The 25045-nt window shown below is 38.3% G+C and overlaps 2 protein-coding genes across 2 annotated transcripts; both read left to right on the top strand.

The window, feature by feature from the left end:
- The first annotated feature begins 4819 nt into the window (after nucleotides 1–4819).
- LOC115953234 lies at nucleotides 4820–6199 on the top strand. Its single transcript, XM_031070769.1, has one exon. It carries the CDS (start codon nucleotides 4820–4822, stop codon nucleotides 6197–6199), a length of 1380 nt encoding a protein of 459 aa, XP_030926629.1.
- Nucleotides 6200–6331: 132 nt separating this feature from the next.
- On the top strand, nucleotides 6332–7438 carry LOC115953233. Its single transcript, XM_031070768.1, has 3 exons — nucleotides 6332–6916; nucleotides 7113–7187; nucleotides 7343–7438. Exons 1-3 carry the CDS (start codon nucleotides 6332–6334, stop codon nucleotides 7436–7438), a joined length of 756 nt encoding a protein of 251 aa, XP_030926628.1.
- Nucleotides 7439–25045: the final 17607 nt, after the last annotated feature.

Genomic DNA, 25045 nt, shown 5'->3' with positions numbered 1-25045 from the left:
GATGAGAAACTTAAGGAGTGAAGTACCATTGACTCATCCTGTTTCATCATTTTCCCCGTCATCTATAGAGGTCATGCTAGTAATGATGACTAACACCTCTACCATGTAAGAAAAGATGGCTGAAATGGAACAAAGGGTCATCCTTCTCACAAAGGCACTTGAAGAAAAGGATGTCAAAATTGCAACCCTAATGAACAAGCTAGAGGTACAAGATTCGGGTGAATCAAGTCTTGGCCCTGAGCAGCCACCTGGCTTTAACTTCAAAGGAGAAAACGCCAAGGGTGATAAAGGAAAAGGAGGTAAAGGCACTTCTCAACATGGACATTCCACCTCAATGGCCTCGATATCTGTCCAACTACTGCAGGATATGATTACAAATACCATTCGAGCACAATATGGAGGTTCTTCCACAAGTTCTCTCATATATTCCAAACCCTATACAAAGCGCATTGATAACATGAGAATGCCAAATAGGTATCAACCTCCCAAGTTCTTGCAATTTGATGGCAAAGGAAACCCTAAGCAACACATTGCTCACTTTGTAGAAACTTGCGAGAATGCAGGGACTCAAGGAGGCCTCTTTGTAAAGCAATTTGTCCGTTCACTAAAGGGGAATGCCTTTGATTGGTATCCAGACTTAGAGCCTGAATCAATCGATAGCTGGGAACAACTTGAAAGGGAGTTTCTCAACCGATTCTACAGCACACGACGCACAGTAAGCATGATGGAGCTTACCAATACTAAACAGTGGAAGGATGAGCCCGTCGTTGATTATATCAATTGGTGGCGTTCTTTGAGTCTAGACTGCAAGGATAGACTTATTGAAATATCTGCTATAGAGATGTGCATCCAAGGCATGCATTAGGGACTTCTTTACATCCTTCAAGGAGTAAAGCCTCGAACATTTGAAGAGTTGGCAACTCGTGCGCATGACATGGAATTAAGTATTTCCAGCCATGGAAATACAAAACCTCCAGTACCTAAAGAAAGGAAAGAAAGACGGGAAATAAGGAAAAATGACAGGAATGCAAAAAGTAATATAAATGCAAAAAGTAATATCAAAGACTCAATGAATGTCAATCCTGCCCCAATCAAAATTTCAACAAAAAATGTGAAAGCCAATGAAAAGAGGCCTGAAGGAGGTCAACAACGTGAGACGCGTCGCTCATCACTTAAGGAATGGGAACAAAAGGTCTATCCTTTCCTAGACGCCGATATGCCTGAAATGTTAGAACAACTGCTCAAGTTGAAATTAATTGAATTGCCAGAATGCAAACGACCGGAAGAGATGAGAAAAGTTGATGACCCGAACTATTGTAGGTATCATCGCATCATAAGTCATCCAATCCAAAAATGCTTTGTTCTTAAAGAACTCATCATGAAGCTAGCCAAGGAAAGAAAAATCGACTTGGATTTTAATGATGTTGCTCAGTCAAACCTGGTCACATTTTCTTGTGGGTTACCTAGTTCCCTGTCTCTAAATACTAAGCAAAGGGTAAATACCACGCTCATCCATTTTGGTTCTCTAGAACCGGTTCAAGTTCAACTCTCACAAAAAACACCTCATTATAATTCAAACGATGATAAAAGGTCAACGACGGATGAGGAAGAAGGTTGGACAATGGTTGTTTGCAAGAGATGGAAGAAGAAACGAGCATTCCCTCTTCATTTGATCACCCAAGAATCCAAAAGAGCACAAAACCAGATTCAGCCTTGGTCAAAAAGAATGAGTGATAAGAGGCAAAGGAGACTGGGAACAAAAGTATATGAAGATTAAGCACAAACCCGAAAACCTCGAAAGCTCATCACATTGGAAGAATTCTTCCCCAAAAAATTCTTTCAAAATGACTCAGCCGAGGCCGTCCACACAGTTTCTCGTTGCGAAATCCAGGACGAAAAGGAGGACGTTGACCATGATGATCCAAAAGAGACCTTGTCATCTTTGGAGGAACTCCAATCTCAAGTCGATGAAGTTGAACCCTCGCAATCCTCCGCATCACCAAAAGAAGTGCTCACCCAAGCTCTTGAGGAGCCAGAGATATACGCCCCTCATACCAATACGCTTCAACAAACATAGGGATGTTACGCATGCTCTCCAGATTTGACTTTCACTTATGAAGATCTATTGTTAGGCTCTAAGCCCCACAATCGCCCACTCTATGTCTCTGGTTATGCTCGTAAACAAAGGATCGAGCGTATCCTTGTTGATGGAGGTTCAGCCGTTAACATACTTCCAAAAATGATCATGAAACGACTGGGTTTTACTATGGAAGAATTATCACACAGTCGTTTAGTCATCCAAGGTTTTAATCAAGGAGGACAACATGCAATCGGCCTAATCCACCTAGAATTATCCATTGGAGAATTGAAAAGCAACGTCGTGTTCCACGTCATTGACGCTAAGACGACCTACAACATGTTGTTAGGACGTCCTTGGATCCATGAAAATGGAATAGTGGCATCGACCTTGCATCAATGCTTCAAGTTCTTTCAAAATGGAATAAAAAAGGTCGATGTCGATTTAAAGCCTTTTGCAAAAACCGAAGCTCATTTTGTTGATGCAAAATTTTATGCAAAAGAAGACATTTCTAGCGAGGTTCTTCCAGTTGAGATCCCTTCTATGAAAGGTAAACAAGATGAAAAGGAGCATGTTAAATTCATAGCCAAAAAGGACATCTCTTCCCCAAAGAAAGGTCCAGAACCATTCCTCTGGTATATACCATTATCACATCGCAAGAATGGACAATCACCATTCACGGAATGCCTTCAACCTACAAAAGACATGGGGAGACCTGCAAAGCTCACGATGGAGGATGTAGCCATATTGAAAGAAAATCATGTCATGCCTTTAACTTCATCCACAAATCCTTTGCCTTCGAAGCCGTTAAATGGATTCGTGAGGTCTTCGCAAAGTTCGATAGAGTATGGTATTCTACCAAGTGAGCAGACCAAAGTAGGCTACGATTTCTCAAAACAAGAAGACTTAGGGAAGCTAATTCCAGAAGCCACCGGAGAAAAGATGCATGGCCTTAGCAAAACACAAAGGAAAATGCAGCTTGAAGGGCATGAAATTCCTATCCCAAAGACCGGATTAGGTTATACTCCCGAACAACCGGCTCAGATATGGATCAAGAAAAGAAGCGATCCTTCGAGTTCCCAATACATAACGGTGGAGGTCGGCGAGAGTTCAAATCAAAGAAAAGACCATTCTTCACCCCATTTCTCAGTGTTTGATCGCATCGAGGCCTCGTCATCACGAATCACAGTGTTCGACAGGTTAAATACAACTTGTTTAACACCAAATCGGGACACTCTTGCTTGTAAATCAGTCTTTGATCGATTGGGGGCAACGAAAAGGCCTATTGATAGTCATTCTCAAAGTTCAATAAACTTTGATGTTCAAAGGGAGAAGAAAGCCAATGATGAGATCCGCAGTAGCATTCCTTCACGCATGAAACGTAACTTTACCTTGGAGATCAACACTGAAGGATCGCTCAAAGTCAAAAGACGAACGATTGTACATACAAGTCAGTCACCCGTCCATGATGAGGAAATTGAAGAGGTATCATCCTTGTTTCATATTACAATAGAAGAGGGTACACTGTCAGATGCTGAAGCAACCAATGAAAAGGTCGATGAAGCTCCTCCAACCTTGGAAGATGGAGGACAAGCTACAGTTGATGAACTTAAAGAGATCAATTTAGGAACTGTTGAAGAACTCCGGCCAACTTTCATCAGTGCGCTTCTTACCCCTGAAGAAGAAGAAGGATACCTCAAGCTCCTAGTAGAGTACAAAGATGTGTTCGCTTGGACTTACAAGGAAATGCCTGGGCTCAGTCCGAGTGTTGCTCTACACCATTTGGCAGTAAAGAAGGGCGTGCGCCCAGTCAAACAAGCTCAAAGACGCTTTCGGCCAGAGCTTATCCCTCAAATAGAAACCGAGGTCAATAAGCTCATTGAAGCAGGCTTCATTCGTGAAGTACAGTACCCGGAATGGATCGCTAACATCGTCCCTGTCAAAAAGAAGAATGGACAAATCCGAGTGTGTGTTGACTTTCGTGATTTGAACAATGCATGTCCCAAGGATGATTTTCCATTACCCATCACTGAGGTCATGGTTGATGCCACTACTGGTCATGAAGCTTTATCTTTCATGGATGGATCTTCGGGTTACAACCAAATTCGAATGAATCCTAAGGATGAGCAGCTTACAGCTTTCCGTACCCCTAAGGGAATTTATTGTTACAAAGTGATGCCCTTTGGACTAAAGAATGCTGGTGCTACTTATCAACGGGCCATGCAGAAGATCTTTGATAATGTACTTCATAAATACGTGGAGTGTTATGTCGATGATTTGGTGGTTAAAACAAAAAGGAGGGAATACCATCTGGCAGATCTACGATCCGTGTTCACCCGACTGAGAAAGTATCAGCTTAAAATGAACCCCCGCAAATGCGCTTTTGGCGTAACATCTGGAAAATTTCTTGGTTTCATTGTGAGGCACCACGGTATTGAAATTGACCAGTCCAAAATTGAAGCTATCTAGAAAATGCCAGAGCCCAAGAATCTACGAGAACTTAGAGGCTTGCAGGGAAAACTGGCCTACATACGACGATTTATCTCGAATTTGGTCGGTCGATGTCAACCTTTCAATAGATTGATGAAAAAGGATGTGCACTTTGAATAGGATGAGGCTTGCAGCAATGCTTTTGCATGCATCAAAACATACTTACTTAATCCTCCAGTTTTAGGTGCTCCTATCCCAGGAAAGCCTTTGGTGCTGTATATTGCAGCCCAAGAAGGGTCTCTAGGTGCTCTTATGGCGCAAGAAAATAAAGAGAGGAAAGAAAGAGCCCTTTATTATCTAAGTCGAACTCTCAATGGGGTTGAATTAAATTATTCTCCTATTGAAAAGATGTGCCTCGCTCTTTTCTTTGCCATAGACAAACTGGAGCACTACATGCAAGCATATATGGTCCGTTTGATAGCAAAGGCAGACCCAATCAAATATGTCCTCTCCAGGCTAGTAATTTCAGGTTGTATAGCTCGATGGGCAGTCTTGCTTCAACAATATGACCTTGCATATGTTCCACAAAAAGCTGTCAAAGGACAAGTATTGGCAGATTTCTTAGCTGATCACCCAGTTCCGTCTGATTGGGAGTTCTCTGATGATTTCCCGGATAAAGATGTGTTTTACATTGAAGTAATGCCACCATGGGTGATGTTTTTTGATGGGGTTGCTCGTCAAGAAGGAGCGGGGGCAGGTGTAGTGTTTGTTTCTCCACAACGGCAAATACTTCTTTACTCATTCTCATTAAGCGAACTCTGCTCTAACAACGTGGCCGAATATCAAGCATTGATCATTGGTCTACAGATGGCTATTAAGATGGGCATATCGCAACTTGAGATCTTGGGAGACTCCAAATTAGTTATCAACCAAATCTTGGAGCAATATGACGTCAAGAAAGAAGACCTCATCCCCTATTGCAAATATGCGAAGAAGTTGCTAGCAAATTTTGAAGCCATCACATTGGAGCATATACCGAGGAAGGAGAATAGACAGGCCGATGCTTTAGCTAATTTGGTTACTGCCTTAGCATTATCCCAAGAAGAGACAACCAAGGTCGCTATTTCCCAAAGGTGGGTGATACCTCTCGTGGTTGAAGAAGAAGAAGAAGAGCAAGCCAACATCATTTCTGTATGCCTTGTCGAAAAAGAAGATTGGCGACAAGTGATCATTGAATACCTTCAACATGGAAGACTCCCGGATGATAAACGCCATAGGACTGAAATTCGGCGGAGGGCTGCTCGATTCATTTACTATAAAGACACTCTCTTCCGCCGTTCATTTGATGGATTGTTTCTCCGTTGCTTAGGAGAGGAGGAGGCTAAACAAGCCTTAGAGGAGGCTCATTCTGGAATATGCGGTGCACATCAGTCAGGTCCTAAGTTACATTATAGGATCAAACGAATGGGTTACTATTGGCCTACAATGGTGCAAGATTCTATGGAATGCGCTAAGAAGTGCGAAGCTTGTCAGTATCACGCAAACTTCATCCATCAACCGCCAGAATCTCTACACCCAACTGTAGCTTCTTGGCCTTTTGATGCATGGGGGCTTGATGCAATAGGGCCATTACCAAAGTCATCCGGTGGCCACTTGTACATTTTGGCCACAACTGACTACTTCTCAAAATAGGCGGAAGCTGTACCCCTTAGGGAAGTGAAGAAAGAAACGGTGGTCAATTTCATTCGAACTCACTTGATCTATCGGTATGGTGTCCCTCGGTATATCATAACTGATAATGGCAAACCATTCTACAATAGACTGATGACAGAGCTATGCGAGAAGTTTGAATTTAAACAATACAATTCCTCCATGTACAATGCCCCGACAAATGGACTAGCTGAAGCGTTTAACAAAACACTTGGCAGTTTGTTAAAAAAAGTGGTATCTAAGACAAAGCGAGACTGGCATGAAAGAATTGGAGAAGCATTATGGGCATATCGAACAACGTTTCGAACGCCTACTCAAGCAACGCCATATTCTCTTGTCTACGGAGTGGAAGCCGTCCTTCCTTTAAAACGCCAAATCCCATCATTACGGATTGCCATTCAAGAAGGATTGACTGGAGAAGAAAATGCCAAGCTCAGGTTGCAAGAATTAGAGGCACTTGATGAAAAAAGGCTCAAGGCCCAACAACGCCTTGAATGCTATCAAGCTCGTCTTTCAAGCGCATTCAATAAAAGAGTCAAACCACGATCATTCCAAGTTGGTGACTTAGTTCTCGCCGTTCGAAGACCTATCATCACAACTCATCGTACAAGCAATAAGTTCACTTCAAAATGGGATGGACCTTATGTCGTGCAAGAAGTCTACACCAATGGAGCTTACAAGTTGATTGGTAATGATGGTGTAAGGATCGGCCCCATCAATGGGAAGTTCCTCAAACGCTTCTATGCTTGAAAATCGAGGATTGCTCCTCGGTAAGAGTTTAAACTACCCACCATAACGCTACAAGGGTACATGATGTCTTCCCATTACCTTTGAAAGCGTACAAATAAAGAAAAATGAATCCCACTCTGTGTCACCATTTGCGAGTGTGGCGTAGTGGTTGGATGCCTATGTCACCCTTGAGGCCGAGGTCTCGGGTTCGATTAATGGTGATACCCACTATGCGCAATTGGTACCCATAAAATATTGTGGGGCGTGGGGCGAGGATTACACACATGAGCCCTCCTTTTTCTTGCCAAAGAAAACAAGATTGATCTAGACTTCAATGAAGTTGTCGGGTCAAACCATGTGACCGTTGCTTATGATGTACTTCCAACTCTCAAGCAGGGGGCAAACACTAACCAAGCTCACAAGTTGATCAACAATGACGATGTAAGGATCGGCCCCATCAATGGGAAGTTCCTCAAATGCTTCTATGCTTGAAAGTGTGCCAATAAGAAGAAATTAATCCCATTCCATGTCAACAATTGCGAGTGTGGCGTAGCGGTTGGACACCCATTTCTCCCTTGAGGCCGAGGTCTCGGGTTCGATCAGTAGTGATACCCACTATTACACACTGCGCCCCCTTTTTGCAAAAAAAAAAAAAAAAAAAAACAAAATCTTTTGAACTATGTGATGACTTGATTCCTCTCAAGGGTACGTAGGCAACTTAGTATCCTTTGCTAAGTTCAGTCTCGAAAAAAAATGAAGGAACAGAAAATAAAGTCTTCTTTATTGATTAACGAAAGGAAAATAGTACAAGAGGAAAGCATGTTGACATATATGAAGGGAATTAAAACAAAAGAAATTACGACATCCATTTCAAATCTTTCAAGCTAGAACGATTATCTTCCAGAAGGGCTCGTATCTTCTCTAAAGCCTTCATATCCTGGTCTTCAAGAACGGGGGTAGATTTGACTTCTTCAATTTGTTCTTCTAAGTCTTGCACAACATTGTCTTGTTCAACTTGATGAGTCTTAATTTGAGACAATAATTGCTCTAACTGGACAAGCTCAGTTTTCAAGTCAACCATCCTCAATCTAACAGCATCAAGTTCAGTCTTCAAAGACGCTTTCTTCTACGATGCTTCAGAAAAGAGGGATTCAACTTCAGCCTGGTGTTGAGACAAGATGACAGGACTTGGTCGTTGGTTCAGAAATTCCTTCATCTTCAAATAGTTTGCAATACCCTCGCAATATTTGTCAACATTCTCGCGCAAGTGTTGAGGGTCCACTCCAAGACTTTCAACCCCACTATAAATTTCTTGTACTTCAGTTTTTGGGAGGATGGTGTCTACGGAAAGATTCGAAAGCCTGTTTAGAAGAACATCTCCTAGCATAGAAGCCCCTTTCCTATGCACGGAAGAAATATGCACTTTGGCTTGAAACACAGAGACTTCTGGAGGTTTAGCTGGTTGCAGGGATGGCAGAGGTGCCCTTTTTGTCTCAATCGGAAATTTGGATGACGTACCGACATCAGCAAACTCACACCTCTCGAGATCCGAACTCTTCACAGATGGCTTTGAAATAGAAGACTCGCTATTTGAAAGAAGCTGCGCATGATTAATAGAAATCTCTACATCAACACCTTCCATTGGACTCTTCGATTGTTTCCAACTATAGCCCAGGTCGTTACCCACCTCCTCCTCAGAAATTTTACTGGCATCCTTAACTGGTACAACAGATAGACCTTTGGTGCCTTGACTGCAGATGGCTTCGATATGTCGAGATGAGTCTTTTGAATGACTATCATCTTCAAGACGACGTCGTGCAAACTCTGACAAAGGCTGTGGAATGTATGGGTCTTGTAGTTCCCTCTTTCCCTTCTGAGGCTTGTTGGATGTTAATGGCTTAACAGGGAAGGAGGCGATGTCAGCTAGGAGGTCTGTTCCTTTGGTAAAATCATTTCCGCAAACCCTTTCCCACCATTGTTTGTAGCTATGTCTGACTCGACTTCCAAAGTCTGTGGCAAAAGCTGGAATGAATATCTTAGAATCTGTGTTGCAGCAAGTGAAGGATTGATAGAATTGGCAGAGGTCTTTTAAAGAACCGGTATGAATTTCTTCCTTCAAATCACCTGGGATGTCTTGATGAAATCCAAAGCGCCGACTGAATCTGTGAGGACTGTATGCTTCTACAATATGTTGGTCTTCACATCGAAGTGACAAGTACCCCGAGCGAAGGCTTATAAAGTAGTCGAACTTCTAAATGGATAAATGATTATTGTCAATAAAAGTCTGGTCATAGTTTTTCTTGAAAGCAGTTCGGTGCCAAAGAAAGTTGGTGGCGTTTTGTATATGCTTGCGTGCAGAGAATTCGTTGAATGGAGAGACATAGCCCACACCAGAATATTTAGTCATCAAAGCATTAGATGGTTTGTCATGGGTGAGGCGATTGCTTCGGAAGAAATGACCTACCCAGGCATGAACATAATGGATGGCAAAGCTAGCTCCGGACTTGCTTGGGGTAGAAGAGGAAGAAATGGTATTAAGCCCACGATAAATGCTAGCCAATACTGGGGAAGCAAGGCCAAATGAACGACCATTAGCTATGGAACTAGCAATTTTGAAAGTGCCAGGATGGATGCTGTTCTGATCCTTGATAGGGAAGACAAATATGCACAGCCAACAGGAAAGAAGCGCCGATAAATAAGTCTCCTCCTTTAAATCACCTTTAACTTGAAGATCCACAAAGACCCCGTGTTCTTTATCAAGCCATGGCCCATGCTCCTTTATCTCACCCAAGGGATTCTGACTATACTTGGGAATGGTTGTCCGTCTCGCTGGTTTTCTGGGAGCCGAATACTTGCTATTTCCTCTATACCAAAAAGTAATCCAGTCGCGAACACTTACTTTCCCTTGTTTCTTCAGCCGATTTTGAAGATGATGATACGCCAGGAAGAGGTAGCGACAGCTGTACGGTAGATAGGGTCGTCCTTGGTCATTGATTCCATCTAGCTCTTGCGCATTGGGTACTACTTCATCATAAAATGCACCGGTACAAGGAAGTCCACCGAGAATGGAAAGATCCCACGGTGTGATGGAAATTTCCCCAACGGAGGTATGGAGGGTATTAGTGGACGGACTCCAACACTCACAAAATGCTTTCATGAGGTTCTCATCATAATCATATGTGAACAAGGAAGCAAAGACCGCACTGTAGAGGTGGGTCACATCAAGGAGCTGTTTACACCGGCTGAGCACATCTTCTAGCCAATCCCAATAAAGGAAGAAGTAAGAAGATCCTCCATTCACGTTAAAGGAAAAATCCCAATCCGCATGTTTGGCAATTATCTCTCGTCCCAAAGTGTTGTACGGCTTTGATTTAGCAACATTTTTGTGATGCGAGGCAAGAAGGATAGTTGTTTCCAAGTTAGAGCCGCCATTAGAAGGAAAAACTTGTGACCATTTCGGCAAATTGAGAGGATAAGAGTTACGACCCCATTTCTTTGAAAATTTTCCAATTGTGGGCGGACGAACAATCAAGGTCGTAGGCTTCGCATCCTTGTCATCTTTCTTCTTATAAATAAACAAGGCTGGTTCTTCACCAATTTTCGAATCCTTAAAAAAGAGCATCTTGATAGCTGTGTACTAAAAAAAAAAAAAAGCATCAAATAATAGAAAATAAATTAATTAATAAAAAAAAAAAAAAGGGGGTGGGCATGGTTTCTCCATACAGAGTATTATGTTACTATAGAGTATTCTGTTATTAGAGATTACATTTGTACGAGTTAGTGCATGTCCTGAGTGGCTTTATATAGAGATCCATAGAAGCTAGCAGACAAAACGAAAAAACACCTATAAGAAAGTTAAAAGTGCCATATTTTCAAAGGGTGACGTACCCATTTGAAAAATCAGAAATGTAAAAGCCCATATATGTATCATGCTGTCAGAAAGAAAAAATTACACTAGACCTCGGAAACTATGACACTAGACTGTGAATGAAATCCTAGACAGATGAAGGGAAGCTTCTTGTTCTACTGTGTCACCAACTCCTTTGTGAACAACAGGGACACTCAGTGGTTACTCTGGAACCACTCCCTGCCTGGATTGTCAAACGTTGTCAGAACGACCACCACCAATGTAGACCAAGGTGCCGACAAGTCCAGCAATGCTTGCAGTCTCCCATCCTAGACCGACGAAGGGAAGCTTCTTGTTTTACTGTGTCACCAACTCCTTGAGGACAATAGAGACACTCAGTGGTTACTCTGGAACCACTCCCTGCCTGGATTGTCAAACGTTGTCAGAATGGCCCCCACCAAAGTAGACCAAGGTGGCAACAAATCCAACAATGTGTGCGGACTCCATTCTGGATTTCTAAAGTTTCTGACAAGATTTCACAAAGAAATCAACCCACAGAAATCTTCTAAGGACTTTGGTGTACAAAACCCAGAAAAATCTTCAGCAGTGGAGCCACCACGCACCGCCACAAGCGGCCACAAATCTGCACAAATCTGAGAAAATCTTCACAAAACATGTGCCACCACTAGATCCATCGGCCCACGATCTACAGAACCCAAAAATTTCAAGCCCAGAAACGGCTGCATCCGCCTCCTTGCGCCGCCACAAACTCACGACGACCCGCGGCCTAATCCTTCAAATCTGTGCAAATCTGCCCATGATTTTGGAAATTTGACTGAACCATGGTCTTTTACGGCTTTAGATCAACAAAGCCCGAAAATTTCAGGCCCAAAAGCCCAAGCACGCGCCGCCAAAAGATTCGGCGGCGCGGCCTTCAGTCCCACGCACCGATGAGGACCTCCAGAGCTCGCACGTGCCACACATGTCGCACGTGCCGCACGTGCCACACACGTCCTAGCACTGTGACGTTATGGATGACGTCATCCACTGCTGACCCGTTTGTCTAGATTCGACCCGGACCGACCCGGAAATCTGACCCGGTCCGAACCGCCTCAAAAAAAAAAAAAAAGTGCTTTGACCAAGTAGACTTTTGACCTTGACAAAAAAATCAAAATTTTCAAAACGGACCTATCCCATTCGATTTTTAGAGTACATTCCGATTTTGGACCTGTTTCTTCATTCGAAGCTGCAAACGTCCAATTTCCAAAAAAGGTTGACTTTTGTGCAAATGTTGACCAGAAAGTCAAAATTTGAAATACGGACCTGTCCCACTTAATTTTTCGAGTACATTCCGATTTTGGGACCTGTTTCTTCATTCGAAGTTCAGAAATTGTGCAAACGTCCAATTTCCCAAAAAAAAGGTTGACTTTTGTGCAAATGTTGACCAAATGTCAAAATCTTTGAGATGGACCTATCTTGCTCAATTTTTCGAGTACATTCTGATTTTGGAGTCCGTTCCGTCATTTGAAACTTGAAAATTGCAAAAATGACTCAATTCCAAGTGTTCAAAACTTAGGCCTTTAAGATCAAAATTTGAGATTCATCCATTTAATTGGGATCCCCGTAGGGTTATTCTCCAGATTTCATCAAGACATGCCTTTCAAAGTACAAATGAACTCTCACAAGTGTGTCTTAAAATTACACTAGGTCATTAGTTCAATCTACTATTCTCGTTCGGCGCCTACCAGTCTCCAATTTACCATTCCCGTTTGGTGCCTACCATTCCCACCTACCGTTCCCACCTACCGTTCCCACCTACCATTCCCGCAAAAATTCTCAACTACCATTCTTACCTACCTACCTACCATTCTTCATCTCTCTATTATAAATAGGAGGGCCGGGTTCATCAAAAACTCATCCAAAAAAGAAAAACACTGAATCATGAAATGAAGATTTGCCTCTTTCAGATTTTCAAATCCTCCTTTTCACAACCATTTCTCACTATGACCTCATCATTCTCAACACCTAGCAACCGATTTTGCTTCATAATCGGTTTGAGATCAACCCTCCCATGGGTCGGTCGAAACCCTATTTACAACATCATTGCAGTTTTGAGATCCAAACAAACTTTGTTTCTCCACTTAACAACCACCTTTGTCCATAAAATTACTCATAACAAGGCCTGCATCGCCCTCCCATGCTTCTGTGGACTTGGTTGGCCAAGAAATCCAAGTCCAGCGGACACACCTATTCCTAGCCTCAGGGCTCCTGTAGTCTCTTTCCAACTGCTTAGTCTTCCAGCAGAGGCAGTGGTTCGGAACAAACAGCAACTTGTCTGGTTTCCAAACCAGGTTCACAAGTTAGCTCCATCTTTCATTTTTTCTGTGCTTTTCCAACAAGTGGCAGTAGATGAAGATGGTAAAAAGTGTTGGGGTATCCTACAAATTGTTTTCCATCCAATACTTAAAACAACCTCCAAGGCGCCAGCTCATCAGAATTCAGCCTTTGGTGCCGGTAAATGGTCATCAAAGCTTTATTCCATGTCCCCACTACTAGGGGACCCAAAGGTCATCGTTGCTGGTACCTCAAAACTCATTTTCTGAAATTACTCCAACTTAAAATCAGCTTGAAGAATTTCAGAAAGTACTCTTCTGAAATTACTTCAACTTAACGTCCGTCAGCATGGTCCCATTACACAGGCACATTCAATTACTTGCTGTCGGACCTCATTCAGCATACAGTCAGTCCCATATCCAAAGTTGTACTTCCCATAAACATCTACACCAGAAGGGTCCCAGCATACAGGGCCAGCACCATGGTGGTGTATGCTTTGCTCATTTGCTTTGCTCCATCTCCATCTTCTTCGTTCCCACTACCAGCATACCCAGAATACATAAGCTTCTGAAATTACTTCAACTTAACTTGAGTGATACAATTACGCAGGCGCATTCAACCACTTTCCCACCTGTCCTCGTTATAATCCAAAGCGTGATCTTCTGAAATAACTTCACCAGAAGTTCTTAAGAAAACGAGGCTAGCTCCAAGACCCTGCATGCTGTATCCAGCCACCATTCTCTCATCTTCCCCATCTTCAACATCTTGTGATCGCCGCCAACGATCCAAAATACTCTTTTGAAAGTACTTCAACTTAATCTCTGCTAAGAAGGCTCCATCACGCAAGTACGTTCAAATACTTGCAAACCCCTTTTCCGGTCTCATCAAAGCCTTTCAGATAGGTGGGTCTACTCTTCGAAAATTATCTCATCCTTCTGAAAGCTCCACCACCTTCAACAGCTCCACTACCTTCAACTACTTCACTTAAAGAGTCAAGTACTAAAAATCCATTGTTCGAAACTCATTCCCACACCACAATCATCAATCTGTGTGCGTGAACGAGTCTCGAGGGGGCATTTGTAGAAAGAGAAAATTTTCGACCTATCACAAGCTGACACGTCACATTATCAAGTCCACAAAATACAGCCAATTACAGAGTACCATGTATTGCTGCTAGGTTTTGCTATCACTATTCAGAAGCCAATAGAAATTTGCCAAGTGTCATGCAAGAACCAATCACGCGTCAGCGCACATGTAAGCGATGACTCAAGCAGCCTCGCACGTGTAAGCGATGACTCAAGCAGCCTCGCTCGTGTAAGCGATGACTCAAGCAGTCCAGCACGTGTAAGCGATGACACAAGCGAACCAATCAGGCTGTGACATGTGTCACCAATCAAGTTCCGCCATGTGTCGCTCACCCACCCCAAAACTCCTATAAATAGAAGCCTTCCTGAGACATTTAGGAGGACCAGAATTTAGAAGTGAAAAAGCTCTATGAAGATCAAGCCTCAAAGCCTTCAAGAACTTCAAGAACTTCAACCCCAAAATCGAAGAACATTCGAAGCAGAATCATTCAGATCATCTGCCTAGATCCTAAAGTTCAAGGGAATCAAGCCAAAAGTGTCCAAAAACATCAACAACTCACAAATCATCAAAGCTCAACGGATTCAAGCCTTTAAAGCTCCGAAGAACTTCCACCACAAACCTTCGAAGACGAAGAACGCACAAAGAACACGAAGAACGCGAAGAACAAAGAATTTCTAAACAAGCTCATAGCCAGATATTCATTGTAATTCCATTTCAGTAATCTTCGATCCATCCCTCAACCAAATTGAAGGATATTTTGTGTTCAAGTCAAAGCCACATTATCATAAATCCAATCAATAAGTTTTGCAAGGAGATCGAATCAAAGGATCACTCTTTTGTAATTTCAGAGAATTGTACCACACAATCATAAATACAAATTCGCATTTGTGAAACTATTTTACTTGTTTGATTTATTTCAAACTAGAAATTTAGTCGTCTACAACCATATTTCATCATACTTTCCATCACTCTTTCATATTTTTTGTTCATCGTCATCAATAGCCTTATCTTATCTTTATGTCATTTCTTCACAAAATAAATGGCCCATAGGTGACTGATGTTGTCGAGTTTTAGTTTGTACACCCTAGATTGGCAAGAAGAAAATTTTCATTTTTTATTTTATTTCATTTGATTTGTTAGTTTTTAACATGTAAGAATAATATTAGTGGGTTATTTGTGGATTATTTTTCTTCATTGTATTTTTGGGTGATATTTTTACTTTGAATAATAATAATAATAATAACAACAACAACAACAACAATAATAATAACAATAATAATAAATTATTATTCATACTAATTACCGTAACAAAACAACATATAAAATAACAACAATTTTAGTAAACATAAATCTATGTTTATGTTTTTTATATTTTCTTGTTTAAACAAAACATTCTAATTGAACTTAGTGAAAATAAAAATAAAAATTGACAAAAATACAAATTACTCCCTTTTAGTTTGGTAAATTTTCATTAATTTGTTAATTTAATTTTCATTTTTGTCACTTTGGTCATATAAGCTTGCACTTACGTACTGTTGTTGTTACTCCTTTGTCCATAACTTTGTTATTATTAAAAATTTTTTTTTTCAATACTAAAAAACAACTAAAAAGAAATTGATTAAATTACATATTTGGTCCTTAATGTTTCAAATATGTTAGTTTAGTTCTTAACATTTTGCTATTGTGTCAAAAAATATACAGACGTTGCTAATAGTGATATTAAAATCTTTTTTTTCAATTGAGAGCTAACATATCAATAGCCATCTGTTCTTAATTTACATAAATAAATAAATAAAAGGAAAAGACTTGGCTACATAGCTACATGCACTTGGGCCTCCCCAGTTTTTTCTGGCATATGCAGGCCTATGTATATCCTTCCTAGGTTTTTGAATTTACGAGTCTCACTTTCTCTACATGCACATAAATTTATGAAGTGTAAATCTCTTGGCCGTAGGATCAGCTACCATCTTGTTCAAGGTATAAACCATACATGTATTATAATTAATTAGGCATTCTAAATTATAAAAGAAAATTAAAAAAGACTTTTGCATGCACTCTACATTGGACACAGACCAGGCACCTGAAAAAAATAAAAAATAAAAAATAAAATAAAATAAAACTTTTAATAAGCATTCTGAATTATAATTTATTCCTTTAGGGAAAGGTCCAAATTGCATTGCATTCGGGCATCTAAGTCTTCTGCATTTTGGCCCTTTTTAATTAACACAACGTACAAAGATAAATTTATTTTTTCTTCAAAATAGATTAGAATAATACACAATTTTTTTCCTACCATTCGGCTGATTAGTTTTTGATCTGGTCACACACCAAGGTAAATAAATAAATAAATAAAGGGAAAGAAAGGGTTTACTAGCGTCATTGATAGACCATATTATTAGGTTTGTTTTTGTAAAAGTTAATTGATATTTGATTAAGAAAATGGACCTTTCATGGTGATATATGGTTCAAATAATGATACCAATTTATTCATCAAAAGAAAAAAAATGAATAAAATGATCGATACAATATTATATTAGTGGAAGAGTAGTGGTAGAGCCACAAACAATTTTACAAACTTTTTACAAAATTTTATTTCAATTATTATTAAAAAATAAAATCTCTTATTAAAAAATAAAATAAATCAACTATCTCCCTTCCTTCCTAACCTTCACCTCACCCTCTCATTTCTTTATGCATCTCTAGTGACTTGCTTGTTAGTAAAATATGTATCTCTAGTGAATAAAGTTTGGTAACTTCAGTCACAAATTATCATAAAAATCTCTTGTCCCTTTTAAATATATCCATCTCGTCTTTTAGATTAAATAATTACAAATTAAAAATATATTTGTATTATATTATATTTTTTAAATTTTTAATGATGTAAATATACTGACTCTTAAACTAAAGAAATAAAATGTTATTGATAAAAATGGAGAGCAACCTTACCATGTAATTTCGAATTCTATTACCAGGAAGATACTAACAATGTTCACTGATACATTTAAAATTTGAAATATAATACTTGTGAACAACGAAACTTGCACCATACGTCTCGGCCAGTTCATAAAAATTAAAGGGGTGCATGCATGAAATCTTTGCAACTGAAGTTTCTGTCCACGCGGGGGTAAGCTATTTTGCACCAGTTAGCACCTTAACCTTGCCACCATCTTCACAACTTGCACGTACGGCATTATGTCGGTATGTATGTTTTTCCCGCAAAGTATTGACTCTGTGTTGCAAATTTCAACTCTTGTTCATGCCAATCCCTCCCTATATACAAAATCTCCGGAAACTGATTTCAAATTTCATGGCACCTACGTACAGCGCTGTTTCAAAACGATTTCCATGATGATTCAGTGAAGATGTTTCTCTGTATCTCTGAAATGTCCACACCCTTCTTGCACGGGCCGCGTTTCCTTTTTCTATTCCCTTATTTAACCATGTTAGCCAGAAGTTCATATATCTTAAACTCTCTCTACTTTACAGAAGAAAAGATGGCGCTTCTAACTATTATTCTTCTCAAAATCACAGTGGTGCTAGTGCTTTTCCTTATGTGCATGCCTGCATATGAAGCTAGGACAATTTCTCATGGACAAAACCAAAATCTGATGAAAACTTATAAGGAAATGTTGATTGGAGCAGTACAACAAGGTGAAGAAGCCCTTCCATATGTGTCCAACCCGACTTCAGTAATGAGCCAAAAGGACTTAATTGTTACTGATCACACTATTGATGTCTCTCCCTCACTACGCCGAATACTGAAAAGGGGTCCTGTCCCTCGATCTGGGCCAAGTCCACCCACCTATATTCCTCCTAAAGCAAGTCATAGTTCTGCTCCTCCTTTTCCAGGCTCAATGGAGAAGAGTCCTCCGTCTTTCTCTATGCCCAAGGAGAGCACCTCCATCCCTTAGGTTAAAGCAAATGACCCAGATTAAAAGTAAGGGGTTACCAAAGCTTATGCTACGTTGTTTATTGGGCTGTGTGCGCGTACATGTATCTACACATTATATATGTGCAACTGGCTTTTCCTTTTTTTTTTTTTTTTTTAATGTGATTATTCCTTTAAATATATACGTGTATGTAACTTTAATCTTTTATTACATTCTTAATCATTTTTAATGTGTTTATTCCTTTCAAGACAAATTTGATTCTTGCCGGGCTCACGCGCACAATATCTCTACCAAAGAAGAAATCACGTGTTAATAAAAAAAAAAATAAATAAAAAAAATAACTAAATAAAAAAAGAAATTATGTTATTAAGAGGGTGTTTGGAACAACAGTTTTCAGTGTTTAAACATCATAATACGTATTTTCACAACACTTTTTAACCCACATGTATTTCCACAATACTTAAACGACGATACTAGAAATCTCTTATCAAACAGACTCTAATTATTCAAGATAATGCTTCCAAGTTCCAACTTATGTTGGGGTGAAAGAGAAAAGCAAAAAGTAAAGAAGAAGATTGCTTTAGACATTTTTGCTGTTTTAATACGAAGGGGTTTTGGGTTGATCAGTCTATGTATTATATTCAACATGACTACATGTTAGCATGGTGTCCCATCCAATATTTTGAATTATTGGGCGGCAGCTTTGCTCTTACAAATCCTTCAAAATAAATTAAAATAATGGATCGAATTCAACTAATGGTCATACGGTATTGGTATCATTTGTGGTATTTATATATATAGTTCAAACTTCACTTCTTCCTTTTCAACTATTCACCTATAAAAAATTATGATAATTAACAGTCATATCATTTTTTTTTTTCCTTTTTTTGGGAAGAGATCGTGCACAATCTTAGTCCAGCTATATTCCTGTTGAAATTTATTAGTTTTAAATTCAACCTGTCCATAATCCATACTAGAAAAAAAAAAGGGTTAATTTCCACGGTTCCGCCGACGTCATAGTGACTTGAATATTCTTATAGACAATAATTAGGTTTGGTTTGTAGAAGTTAATTGATCTTGGGCTCAAAAAAAATTGGACTTTGCTTGGTAATATGTGATTCAAAGAACGATACCGTTTTCTTCTCTTTATTTTTTTTAGGAAAAAGAAAATAATAAAGAGTGTGAAAAAATTTTCACCGGTTTTCTTTCATGCCTTGTTATGTTCAAAAAATTTATTTAAGTAGTAATCTTAATTTTAGTCTCAAGACGTATGCCAACACAGATTCAGTTGTAGCCGACTTCGATGTTGAAAGTGTATAGCAGCCAGGAACTTGGGGGTAGAAGCTGCTTAATTAGTCTAATTTGAGCAATTATTATGTTTGTTATGACTGTAGACTTTGACGAGGCTAGTCCTTTAACCAATTATTTTTTTAATTAAAACTAAAAAGAGAAAGAAAAGACTAAAATAAAATTGTATATAAAGTTCTTTCTCTTTATATATAAAACTGAGAACTGGTATTTATACAATACTATCATTTATACAATTTTAAAATTTCTTTCTCTCAAGACCTTTTAGTACACGCACAGAAAAGTTCTTTTTTCTGTGTAGATTCTGTAGAAAATAGAAAGAACTTTATATACAATTATTTACAAATAAGGTCTCCAACTCTCAAGACCTTTACTATACAGTTATGTAGTATGACCAAGTAATGTAAAGAAAATGGAAAGGATACATATACTAAATAAAGAAGACACCATCAATTGGCCTATAGGTTAGAATGCATTATTTGACCCTAAAAGAAAACCCTATCGTCATTATGATCAACTGATTGAAACTTACCCTTTTTTTTCTGGTAATTAAATGGATATTGTAATCATATTATAATACATTATTTGACTAGAATGTTAGCCACTAACGAAAGTGTGTTTTTTTAGACGTAGAAAGTTAGAAATTTCCCTTAAAGAGGTAATGAGGAATATACATTCGATCTTATTGGACCAGACTTTCACCGAAAGGAAGAGAATCAACTACAATCCAACCCTAGCACCACGTTGCATACATGCAAGTTTTGCTATAACCATACGTGCACTGACCATAAGGAGGAGAAACTCCAACTGATCATCAACATACATATGCAACTGATTTCCTCTCAACCGTGTAAGCTGAGGCTGCACCAAAATTCACAAGATCATGTTTGGGTGGATCAGTGTCTCTTGGGTCTGGTTGGTTCACATGCTCGCTCCAAGTCGCTTGTACGTGAATGGCAAGCAATTGACTCCCTCTAGGTTTTATTTTTTGATATAAACATCAATAGTTGGAAGTCAGAATTTAAATTTTGAGTATCAATCTATATTGGAAATACAAAAAATTGTCAATTAATTAAATTACAAGGTTTTTGGCGACTCCCATCATCTTTATATGCCACTATATATGTTAGTTAAACGCGGTACAACTCCTTAATTAAGTAACTTAGCAAATCCTTAACCATTTTTGTTTTATTTTTTTTGTTAATTTTTAAAGAACATCCGAAAAATTAAGATTTTCAAAGTGTTAAATATTAGCATTGAGATGTGTTATACCATGTTGTGTATACTAGAATGGATGCGGAAGATGAAGCATAGAAGAGGAACACTAAGAACACGAGGGTTACGTGGTTCAGTCTTACGACCTACATCCACGGAGGAATCCCTTAAAGGCTACATCTTTATTGTCAGAGAGTGTAGTACAATAACCTCCTGTGTTACAATGAACCCTAACATGAGTATATATAGGCGACTAAACCCTAGACTACTAGTACAAGCAGGAATGGGCTTGGGCCTATTACATTGGACTAATATATGTCTAATATATATCTCTAACACAAAGAATGAGTCTCAGGATGGCTTTCGTAATATTATGACCATCCATGGTCCTCCATCTATCAGCTTGGCTTCGACACATTAAGTTGCAAAAGACCTATAAAGTCACACATGGACTCAAATTTTATATCTAAGTTCCAAAAATAAATAAATTGTATATAATTATAAAGTTCTTTTCTGTTTTTGTCTTTATTTTGGTTTAATTTTTATAAACTACTTTTTTTTTTTTTTTTTTTTTGAATTGGCACAGATTTTTCTTTAGTTTCTTTGTCGGTATGTGGAGTTGTGGACTAATTAAGGAAATTTTTCTTTAGATTGCCATATTTAATGTTTATGTTATTGAACTTACTCCATATGCCAATTTGAATGGTGGACACGGGATATACCTCTTGGAAAGCAATGCTGATTTACCCCTTGTCTTCAACTTTTTGACTTCTTATATATATCTTCATAAATTTTAATGTGAACTAGTCAGTCAATCCCTTTATTTCAGTTAGTGCTCAGAGTCGTGCTTTGCCATGGTGCCTCTAATTTGGAGTGCGCTGGATTAACTATGTTGGACAATTGTGGTAAAACTTTTATAAAGTGCCCATTTATTTGAACTTTTAAAGGGCCCAAGCATTTTAATCTGAAAGAGTTTTCTTTTCTTTTTTTAATCTCAGCATTCTTATCCATTGCCTGTAACTTTTACTTGAATCATGCATGCACATGTAACAAGATTAGGGCTATCCAATCCAAACCCCGACCCGATGAATCTACCCGACCCAGAGTCATTCCAACCGGAGCCCACTTGATCCAAAAGTGTAGCAATCAATGGTGGGTATGTGTCTTCATCTGACATCGGCGAGTCAAATAGCAGGTTTCATTGGTTGAGACTTGAGTGGCCCGATTTGAGCAAAGACCTCGCTATTCTCCTCCTCATTTCCTCACCGTAAAAAATCTAGTGAGATCTCCCTCATATGTTGTGGAGATCTCAACCAGGGGCAAGGGAGGGGGGGGGGAAGTGCCCCCTAAACTTCCAAATTTTTTCACTGCTAATATAGTACATATATCATTATGCCTTCCTTGACAAAAGAAGACACTAGGCATAGTTGTGCACAAAAAGCAGATTCTACTGCTATAGGAAATCATGTGGGAGATCCACCTAATAATGATTTGAAAAAAAGAAAAAGAAAAAAAAAAGATTCTACAGCAAAATGAAATAGGAACCACACAACGTCATCCTACTGCTATAAGAGCATTCCCATCAAAAATTCTAAAATTTTTAGCATTTAACACTTCAAAAATATACTTTATTTATTATATCATCCCACTTTAAGATACATCATACATCAAAACTTCTATATTTTTTACCATTTCATTTAAATAATATAAACTACTCATTAAAATAATAATAAAACAACTACACACAAACCACCAGCTAACCCCCTCAACCAACATGAGAATAAAAAACTATTTCTTTTTTACAATTCAGGCTAAGTGAGCTTGTATTATTACAAGCTCACTGTAGCAATATGCCAAATATTTTACCATTTGAAAGCTTTGATGGAGTTGCTTTTTTTGGTGTTTTGATGCTAAAATTTAACATATACCCCTTTTAGCATCCTTAATGGGAATGCTCTAAGGAAATAGGAAATCATGTGGGAATGGGACCCACCTAATAATGATTAAAAAAAAAAAAATCCTACAACAAAACGAAATAGGAAAGATATATTCAAGACTATTGAGTATGAACAAATCATGCAGCGGTTTAAAAATATAAAAAATCATCGAGGGCAATTGAATAAATTAAGCTAGGTGTGAAAAGACAAATTAAAGTTTAGATTTTATGTTAGATTCTATATGACAATTACATTAGCATATAATTGTTTATTTATTTTTTTATTAATATTGATTAATTTTTTTAGATTAGTTTTTTACTTTTAATCTTGCCTCCGACCTAAATTTTTGGCTTCGCCACTGATCTCAACAAACCTAGCAAGATCTCTGCTAGAGATCTGGCGGAGATCTCAATATTTACAAATTATTTTGCACCAACGCACTTTAACACTTAGGTATATTTTTCTTATTGTCTTCCACCACAAAAGACCACTCAATTTTTTCATCCAACCTTATTGACAGACCAGCCCCTTTTGTATTGTGACAATCAAACAGCCTTAGACATATTTGCAAATCCAGTCTGTCACAAAAGAACAAAACATAGAGAATTGGGTTTTCACTTTGTTAGAGAGAAAATTCAAGATGGAGTAGTAAAGACATTTCATATTTCCAAACATCAAAGAGCTGATCTCTTTGCAGCCACTTGGACAATAACAATTTCACACCTTATTGTCCAAGATGTGCATTAAGAATATCTATGCTCATCTTTCGGGCCGGGGAGTATCAAAGAAATGATCAAGTCAGTTGTATAGAAGTGAAGCACTATAAAGACAGAAACAAGAAGAATAGTATAGACGACAGGTAGTTTTGGTTTTTGTACATAATAGAGGTATACTATGTGTAGTTTACTTAATTAATTATATGTAACTACTTGAAACGTGTCAATAGTTGATAGGTTGAGTCGCTTAGTGTAGGCTACTGTTAGTCGATCGGTTAGTTAGTGTAGCTTCCTTCTTACTATGTTTTTCATGTAACACTTCCTAAAAAGAGATTCCATTGGAATAAACAGGGCTGTATTTAATATTTTGATCAATGAGAATCAATCAGAGAAATACTTGTCTCTCAAATATTAATATTTCTAGCCATATTGTTGCTATTTTTAGGGTTTATGTAGTGATAGTCAAGTGGTAATAGTATTATTTACGGTGTCTCAGGTCTATAGTTCAAACATCACTTCTCCCCCTTTCTTACTATCTACTCATTTAATAATAAAAAAAAAAATGTGAGACTTATTTTTAAAATTTTTATTTTTGAATCGGCCAGGGCCAGGGCTTAAACCCAATATCTCAATTTCCACTTTATTTTTATAACGAGGACATACTATTTAAGGTGAATCTCATTTTCATGCCCAAAACATACTTTACATCTACTTTTACTTTTAATGAAAAGAAATTTTTGTTTCCAAATACTTTTTTTGGTACAGTGTTTCCAAGTACTAATTAACACTAGCAAAGTAGTAATTTTCATTAATTTCTGTAGTTTTTAAGTACCCTCAGCACCTTAAGTAGATCGGATTGTATATAACTTCTATAAATATATATATATATATATATATATATATATCTTCAAAACTCACTGAAAATATAGAAGAACTGTAGATATAGCAATCAAATTGAAAATGTCATTTTATCAAAATGTTAAAGGTTTTCTCGATTCTCAGCATAGAAAATGGTTGTCCTAGAAATTTATATTGAGCTAAACACAACCAATAGATAAGAAGTTGCATTGTTTTTGTGCTTGTTTTGTTTTGCAATGATTACTTTGTATAATATGCATAGCACTTTTGACTAACTCAAATCCATTTCCGAGAATAATGGATAAAATTCGAACGAATATGCACATGTCATCAAGACCATCCTTCTTGGTTGTTTCGTAGCACTTTTTCTTTTCTTTTCTTTTTTTGGATGAAGTTGTTAAGTAGCACGTGTATGTGTTGTAATGGAAAGGTTTAATATATATATTTATCTAGAAACTAATGTGACAATGTATGTATTTGATGGATTTCAACTATCTAATAAATAAATATTTAAAATTGATGATTGATAACATATCAATTTATAAGTTTAATGTATCCCTAACTAGTATTACTCGTTTTGCAATATTTAACTTGTATTACTCGTGTTGCAATATGACATGTGATCATAAGTCATGTGTTACAAACGATCCCAATTAAGTTCAACAGTTCGAAGATTGGTACCAATTCAGGAGAGGAATTATGACGTCTTAAGGAGGATGCAGATATGCTTAGATCATGGTTTGGTATTGGAGACAGTGATGGTGGATCCTCAGATTTTCCAGAAGCTGCTCACGAAATTCATACATGCATGCTTCTCATTATAAATAAGCAACTATATAACCATATGCTAAGCATATTCTTCATCAAAAGTTTCTGAACCATCTTTGCTTTTGAAAAACAAAAATGTT

Source organism: Quercus lobata, chromosome 7 (genome assembly GCF_001633185.2).
Source record: "Quercus lobata isolate SW786 chromosome 7, ValleyOak3.0 Primary Assembly, whole genome shotgun sequence".
NCBI classification, from domain to species: domain Eukaryota; kingdom Viridiplantae; phylum Streptophyta; class Magnoliopsida; order Fagales; family Fagaceae; genus Quercus; species Quercus lobata.
The sequence above is the reverse complement of the archived record's forward strand: the minus strand, read 5'-3'. Positions and strand labels throughout refer to the sequence as shown.